Source organism: Protopterus annectens, chromosome 9.part0, assembly GCF_019279795.1.
Source record: "Protopterus annectens isolate FY-2018-M chromosome 9.part0, PAN1.0, whole genome shotgun sequence".
NCBI lineage: Eukaryota > Metazoa > Chordata > Ceratodontiformes > Protopteridae > Protopterus > Protopterus annectens.
In genome coordinates this window covers 1304475903-1304484798 of record NC_056743.1, presented here as the reverse complement: position 1 = coordinate 1304484798, position 8896 = coordinate 1304475903, and the positions used below count along the sequence as shown (strand labels likewise).

The window sequence follows — 8896 nt, the reverse complement described above, 5'->3', positions numbered from 1 at the left end:
GAAGCACCTACGTGGCTATCTTATTTGAGGAATTTATTTTTAAAATATATAATGATTCAGCACATAAGAGTATCATTTTACTAAACTGGCAAACTATAGATGTGTACCAATACCTTCATCCTCTTCTGTATAGAGCTGATGTCTGGGCGTTCATTGCTTCCACTATCTAAATGTCTGGAAATCAATAGAGAAATAGTACAATTAGAGCAATATAACACAGGCAGTAAATAAAGTAACAGCCTGATAGTTACTAGTAATTTGCCCCTATACATTGTTCTTACATTAACATGTGATCTCACACTTTCTCATGCTTCCTCTCTATTTCCACAATATGGTCAATATCTCAAGAGTTCCTCCCTTCATTCCTGCATCAGTACCCTCTTTATCTTTTCAGAGGCCCCTGCCATTTTGCCATTGATTTCCTTATCTTTTTACCTTGTTTATACTGTTAATCTTGACATTGTCTTTCCTACTTCCCCATCTCCAACCCATAGACCCATACCATCTTTCATTTACTATTTCTGCTCATTTCTCTTGTTTAATTCTTTTAATAACAATATCTGCCTGTTGCAGCCTTCTTGCATTGTCCTCACCATTGTTATTGTAGTGATTATCAGTGATCTTTTAATCAGTCACTTTCTTTTGTTTATTTTCATCCATTTTTGTTGATCTGCAAACAGTTATTGTTATAACATTTCAATGCAATTGTTATGTCCAAACCAAAAGGTAAAAAGGTCACAGAGACAAACCATTCAGAAAAAAAGCAAGAAAGACCCAACCAAGATAGAGTCCTCACTATCTTCTTCTTCTCCTTTTAGCTTTTTCCCATTAGGGGGTCGCCACAGCTGAACAACAGTCCACAGAACGATTGATGGTAGAGTTTTTACAGTGTCAGGTTGCCAGCCTGGCACCCAGCCTTCCACAGAAGGCACACACATGCACACCTAGGGCCAATTTAGAGTGTCCAATCCACTTAGCATGTATTTGGGATATGTGGGAGGAAACCAGAGCACCTGGTGGAAACTGAAGCGACTGCAGGGAGGACATGCAGACTCTGTAAAGAAGGCACCCCAGCCGATAATTGTACTGGAGAACCTTTTGCTGTGAGGTGGCAATGCTTACTGCTGCACCACCACAGCCACCCTTGAGTTTTCACAGTATAATGGATTTAACCTCCTGCAGTGGAAACCCATGGGATATATGCAAATGAAACCTTAAAGACGTATCAGTGTTTCAGTACATGGCTTGGTTTTACTGGTCTGAATGTGCCCATAAAACGTTTAAAAAGGGAAGCCGTATAGCTGAAACACTGACATATCCCACTAGAACAGGTTTAAGGTGTTATGCAGTGAGGACTCTAATTTGGCTGGGTCTTTTTTTGCAATTTTCACTTTTGTGTTATGCATACACTGAAAACTGCATTGAATCTCTGCTGATGTATTTGTGTTGATGTTTTTGTCATCCCATCTAATTTTTAATCATAAGTTTGTATGATTGTTTGTTTGAGTTCAAGGCTTTGGACGTAGTGGGCAACAGGGTTTACCTTATGCATTGTGGGGTGTACAAGTCTCATCTAACTGCCTCACCTTTCCAGGTTCCAGTCCTGTCTACTGGACAAGCCACTGGAGAAGCTGACACCTCTTTCTGATGTTGGGCTGAAGGAAGAACTGGTTAATGTCTTTAGAAAGGCTTCTACACTAGACTTTCATGTAGCACACCATAATTCTGACTGTGCCATTGTTATGGCTACAGCAGCAGAATCAGTTATGTACCTGTGATGCCCCTGCACTGTCCTAGTAATCAAGGAGTATCAATCCTCACCACTGGCAACAGTGAGGGACGTACACAATGGGAGGATGACAAGTACACACACAGTAAAATGCAATTTTCCTTAAGAGCACAGGGAGATCACAGTCACTCTGGGGCTGGTTTCTCCCGCTTTCTCCAGATCCCCAATATGACTCCCCACAGGCACAGCTATAGGGTTGAGGTCTCAGCCGAGTGCCCAAGCTAAGACCTCCAGCACCTTCTCTGTCCAGCCAGTGCTTTGTGTCCCTGCCCAAGTAGCTGACACACACACACACTTTGAGATTTGATTTATATACAAACACAAGTACACACCTAGGGAAGGCTGGCACAGGTTTAGTAGCTATAGCCCCTTCTGCCCAGACTATAAGGTAGTTCCAGCTGCCACCAGACAACTCTTTATCAGCTACTCTAAGGACCTTAACAAAGGGTGTCCAATCCTACTGTGTAATGTTACTAATAATCTAAATGGTAGTCTGACTGAGAGCAAGGCTATTTAGGAGTGGCCTGTACAGTGTCACCAAATACATATGCAACTACTCTAAGAGCTTAAATACGTCTCACATATATCAGCCACAAAGATAGGTTTATGTAAAAGAACAAGACAATACTCAGTACATCAACACAGTAATTTCAGAGTTCAAAATCACAGGAAGTATTTAAAACAACATTGCAGGACAGTCTCAAATAAATAAAGAAAACCTCTAAACTAATCTTTACTGTATTCCTATTTGAATTTAAAAAGAGTTACTATGCCCTAAAAGCTTACTTACAGAGTAAGACAAGTGCAGATGTGATGATGAGTGGATGTTCTTGCTAGGTCCAAGACAAAAACAATGCCCAGTCTCTCTCTCAGAGAGTTCTTAAATTAGTGTCAAATATTACTGCTGGGTTAGCTTGGATGACATCACTTTTTGTCACCTGACTTCAGTTCCCAGGCTAGACCAGAAACTAACAGAATTTGACATCTCGGTATTAAAAATAAATATCTCTCAGATGTTTGCTCAGAACTGGAACTCGTAAAACAATAAAACCCTTTTTACATTTTAAACCTAGTAATTACTACTCTGCAAGACCATTCAAAAAACGTCTAGCTCTAGACATTGTGTCTGCTACACTGAAACTGAGAGATAACTTCTCTTGTTTATGGCCCAGCTATAAAGTAACTTAACCTTAACTATTCTTAAATTTTGCATGTTAACCCTTTTTATGTTCTAGTTTCTACTGTTAAAACATACATTTGCACAGGCATATAGTTTATATGCATTTCTGGTTTAAGTCAGCAGGGCATGGTGTAGTTACACTGTAGCTCAGTACATAACATACAGTTTTGTATAAATCATATCAATATTCACAAATGACATACCCTTGAGAGCCCATCTGCATTGGCATTGCTAACCCCACTGCAGTGCTGCACTGTCATATTATATGCTTGCAATCCTAGGCTTCACCTTAGTAACTTGGCATTTTGCTGGCTGGCTCAATGTAGCCATGTTAAGGGATTGTGGTCTGTAACTACAGTGAATTTCCTTCCATACAGACAAGGCTGAAGTTTCTGCAGTGCCCACACTATGGCTAGGCATTCCTTTTCTACAGCTGCATAGCATTCCTCCCTGGGTTGCAGCCTACGACTGAGATATGCCACTGGGTGTTCCTCTCCCTCTGTGGAAATCTGGCTAAGTACAGCCCCCACCCAATGGTTTGAAGCATCCATCTGCAAAACAAATTATTTGCTGTAATCTGGACTGGATAACACAGGGTGTCCACACTACCTTATCTGGCTTGTTTTTCCTTGTCAGGTCTGTGAGGGGAGCAGCTATGGTACCATAATTGGGGACAAACTTTTTGTAGTATCCCACTGTCCCTAAGAATGCCCTCACCTGCTTTTTCGTAACAGGGGCAGGCCATGACTGAATAGCTTCCACTTTGGCCTGATCTTACCACTCCCCACTCTTTGTCCCAGCCATACCCACCTGACATTTGCTGGGCTTAATGGTCAACCCTGCCCTCTGTAGTCTGCCCAGCACCTCCCTGATATGCTGAAACTACTCTTGCCTGGAATGGCTGTAGATGGCAATATCATCTAGGTGAGCAAGACAAAATTTCCTGTTCCTGCTACGATACGATCTACCAGCCTCTGGAAAGTCACTGGGACTTTTTTCATTCCAAAGGGCATCTTTGTGAACTCATACAAGCCAAAAGGATTCACAAAGGCTGACCTTTCTCTAGCACTGGGAGTCAAGGGCACCTGCCAGTAACCATTGGTAAGATCAATGGTGTTAAGATACTTAGCCCCACCCAGCTGCTCTATGGCTTCATCTGTCCTAGGCATGGAGTAAACATCTGACTCTGTGTGACTATTTAATTTCCTGTAGTCCACACAGAACCTGGTGCTGCCATCCTTCTTTGGTACCAGCACTACTGGGGAGGCCCAGGGGCAGCTTGACTCCTGAATTACCCCTACTTCCAACATTTCCTGTATCTCCTCCGTTAGAGTCTGTTTGACTCTCTCAGGGACCCTATAAGGGGCCTGCTTAATAGACTTTTGGGGTCCTGTATCCACATGGTGCTGCACCAGGTGGGTGTATCCTGGTTTCCCAGTGAACATGTTCCCAAACTCCTGTAACACTGCTCAGATATCTCAAACCTGGGTAGGTGATAGCCGCTGGGACATTGCTACCCCTTCTACTGAGGTGTCAATCCGAGCCTTACTGAGGAGATCAGTCAATAGGTCCCCCTTAGACTCCTCTTGCCATCCATTGCAAATACTCATCACAAGGGCCGACCTATCATGGTAAGGTTTCATCATGTTAACATGGTAGCATTTGTGCCCCTGCCTCCTGCCTAGCAGTTCTACCATCTAGTTAACATCACTGACCTTTCTTACCACTGTGTAGGGTCCCTCCCAAGCTGCTGACAGCTTGTTGTGTCTGACAGGAATGAGAACCTTTAACTGCTGCCCTGCAATATACTCTCTAGCTCAAGCATTCCTGTAATACCAGACCTGTTTCTGCTGTTGGGCTTCTGCCAGGTTCTCCTGGGCCAAGCCCATGAGTTCACTGAGCCTTGCCCTGAGGTTTAGGACATATGGCACAACAGACTCCTTGTGAGATTCACACTCATCCTCCCACTCATCTCGAATCAAATCTAGAGGTCTCCTCACCCTATGCCCATACAGCAACTCAAAGGGTGAAAAACCTGTGGATTCCTGGGGAACCTCTCTGTAAGCAAACAACAGATGGGGCAAATATTTATCCCACTCCCTCTTAAACTGGTCTGCAAATGCCCATAGTATCATCTTGAATGTAGAATTTAACCTCTCAATAAGACCATTAGTTTGGGGGTGGCATGGGGTGGTCTTTAGATGCTTCACCCTACAGTACTTCCACAGACAAGCCAGCAGGTCTGAAATTAAACTTGACACGTCTGCCAGACAGTATTTCGTTTGGAAAACCTACCCTGCTGAAAATCTCTAACAAAGCATTTACCACCTTCTCTGTCTCAATGGAGGACAGGGCCACTGCTTCAGGGTATCTGGTAACATAATCTACTACCACAGGCTTCACAATGGTTAGGTCAGAGGCTATGTCTCTCTTAGCAGTGGCCTCTTTTTCCATTTATTAACTTAGGATGTAACCTCTTGCGGTAGTTTGGTGCCCTTGTTGTCCCAAGACAACTTACTGCTGCTATTTTGTCATTCCCACTTACTGGCTTTCCCCCCTTTTGTTCCCCACCTTGCCTCTGTGGACATGTATCTGGTACATGCCCCCACTGGTTGCATTTAAAACATTTAACCCTTGGTCCTGGACATGTACCTTGACTAGTGGCTTCCCCTGCTATTGGCAGACTCTGTTGGGGCAGTCTGGCTGCCCACCATGGATTCCCTTAGACCCATGAGCAGCCCTTTCTTGTGCATTGATGCCCTGCTTGCTAGGTATAAGTATCCCTTTTTCCCCAAGTCATCTACAGTATTGCATTGTCTATCAGATAACCAGATTCTCATGTCCTCAGACAAAGTGATAAGAGCTTGTCAGCTCACCAAACGGTCTGCCAGCCCTTTAGAAGTGATGACCTGATATCCACTCACCCACCTATGAAAATAAGTGCTTAGTTCAGCAACATATTCACATTCACTTTCATCTGCCTTGCATTTATGCTCACGAAACTTTTTTTATAAGGTTCAAGTGTTAACTTAAAGCATTCTAACAAACACATTTTGACTGTATTATAATTTAAGCTATCAGTATCAGACAGTTTAGCAATAGCAGTTACAGCTTTACTATGGAGTAAGGGGGTCAGGAACCATACCCAGAGCCCTTGGTCAGCATTATACTGTTTACATACCCTTTCAAACATATGAATAAAACTATCAAAATTATCCTCCTGTGTAAATTGTGGAAGAAATTTATTGACCTTTGTTGCTTCTGGGGTTTGGTTATTCCCTTCTCCATTACCTCAATTGACTCTGGCGAAGAGTCAGCATCTCCTTTTCATGTTGCCTCTGCCTCTCATTCTTCTTAGCTTCCAGATGTCACAGTTTCTCATTTTGTTCAGCCTTGAGATGTCACAGTTTCTCATTTTCCTCAGCCTCCAGATGTCTCAATCTCTCTGCTGCTTCTTTTTCCAAAAGCTTGGCCTCCAGCTCAAGTCCCTTTAATTCCAGATGGATTTTTACGTCCTCTGTGCAAAGGTTGAGCTATCCATTTTCTGAGAGTTCTACATCTCCAAGGGCAGCTTAGTTGTCCTCCTGATCACTGGTCTGTGATGCAGCTGTCCCCAAAGCTACAATCATGTCTGCTTTAGTCAGGTTGGCATGCACCAGTCCTTTAGCCTGGCACATTTCAGCCAACTGGCTCTTTGTCAGCTTGCCATACTCCTATGCTGACATGCTTGCCTGTTCTCCCTGACTAACTAAGCTAACAAAAAAATAAATAAAACAATTGTGATGCAAAACTCTGAATGTTCACTGCATGGCTAAATGAGAGTACAAACACCTTCAGTGACCACTGTACACAGGCTACAGGAATTCAATATCCACACCACTACAAGCCAATTAATATGTGATGTGGCTGTCCCACCACTGTCAACCAATTAATATGTGATGTGGATATCCCACCACTGTCCACAAGTTAATATGAGATGCCCCCGCACTGGCCCAGTAATCAAGGAGCCTCAATCCTCACCACTGGCAACAGTGAGGGATGTACACAATAGGAGGATGACAAGTACACACACAATAAAGTGCAATTTGCCTTAACAGCACACAGAGATCACAGTCAGTCTGGGGCTGGTTTCTCCCTCTTTCTGCTAAGACTCCCCACTGGCACAGCTGTAGGGTTGAGATCTCAGCTGAGTGGCCAATCTAAGACCTCCAGGACTCTCTCTGTCCAGCCAGTGCTTCATGTCCCTGCCAAAGTAGCTGACACACACACTTTGAGATTTGATTTATATACAAACACACACACACACCTGGGGAAGGCTGGCACGGGCTTACTAGCTATGTCCCCTTCTGCCCAGACTATAAGGTAGTCCCAGCTGATGCCAGCCAACTCTTTATCAGCTACTCTAAGGCCCTTAACAAAGGGTGTCCAATCCTAGTGTGTAATGTTACTAATAATCCAAGTGGTAGTCTGGCCAAGAGCAAGGCTATTTAGGAGTGGCCTGTACAGTGTCACCAAATACATATGCAAGTACTCTAAGAGCTTAAATATGTCTCACAAATAGCTACAAAGATAGGTTTAAGTATATAATGAAAGCAGAAAACAAAGTGTGGCAGAGGCAATCAAGGAGCATATGAATATCCAGTCAGCAAAATAAAATTATAGTCCTTTATTAATGCACAGAGGTAAACGCTTTCACAATTCGCTTCGTCAGACCATCGTACCACTAGTTCATAAAGCACTCCTTTTATACACAATGATTCAGGTTCAAACAATTAATCAGTTGACCTCTTAAAGGTAAAGGATATTATAAAGCTCTAAAAAAAATGAGCATATAAAAATATAAGATTATGTAGAGAAAATATAAAACATAAAACTAACTAACATGACTGCATGTATAAATATAACAGCAGAAAATACACAATGGTGAGCATAATCACAATTAATGAAAATCCTGTTGAAGGATATATAAGTAAAATATAAAATATAAAAGAAGTGCTTTATGAACTAGTGGTTTTATGGTCTGACGAAGCAAATTGTGAAAGCTCTTACCTCTGTGCACTAATAAAGGACTATATTTTTATTTTTCTGACTGGATATTCGTATGCTCCTTGGTTGCCTCTACCACACTTTGTTTCCTGGTTTCATTATTTGTTTGTTTGTGGTGAGGCATTTACTCCATTGGGCATGCTTTGTTTTTTATTATAGGTTTAAGTATATTTAATAATAAATAATAAAAGAACAAGACAATATTCAGTACATCAACACAGTAATTTCAGAGTTCAAAATCACAGGAAGTATTTAAAACAACATTGCAGAATAGTCTCATATAAATAAAGAAAACATCTAAACTAATCTTTACTATATTCCTATCTGAATCTAAAAAGAGTTACTATGCCCTAAAAAACGTACTTACAGAGCAAGGCAAGTGCAGATGTGATGATGAGTGGATGTTATTGCAAGGTCCAAGACAAAATACAAAATGCCCAGTCTGTCTCTGACAGAGTTCTTAAATTAATATCAAATATTACTGCTGGGTTAGCTTGGATGACATCACTTTTTGCCACCTGACTTCATTTCCCAAGCTAAACCAGAAAAGTCTCTGTGATAAAAATACATATCTCTCAGATGTTTGCTCAGAACTGGAAGTCATAAAAAAATAAACAATTTTTACATTTTAAACCTATTAATTATTTCTCTCCAAGACAATAAAGAAAACTCCTAGCTCTAGACATTGTCTCTGCTACATTGAAACTGAGAGGTAACTTCTCTTGTTTATGGCCCAGCTATAAAGTAATTTAACCTCAACTATTCTTACGTTTTGCAAGTTAACTTTTTATGTTCCAGTTTCTACTGTTAAAACATAGATTTGCACAGGTATATAGTTTATATGCATTTCTGTTCTAAGTCAGCAAGGCATGCTGTGGTTA

General features: G+C 41.7%; 1 protein-coding gene across 2 annotated transcripts in view; it reads right to left on the bottom strand.

Annotated features, from left to right (window-relative positions):
* LOC122812027 (cytosolic purine 5'-nucleotidase-like) overlaps window positions 1-8896 on the bottom strand; it is a 563563-nt gene that overhangs the window by 120525 nt on the left and 434142 nt on the right. For both annotated transcript variants that reach the window (XM_044084264.1, XM_044084265.1), the window contains one exon: window positions 114-174. In XM_044084264.1, the coding sequence (XP_043940199.1) occupies window positions 114-174 (61 nt within the window). The remainder of the gene's footprint in view (window positions 1-113; window positions 175-8896) is intronic.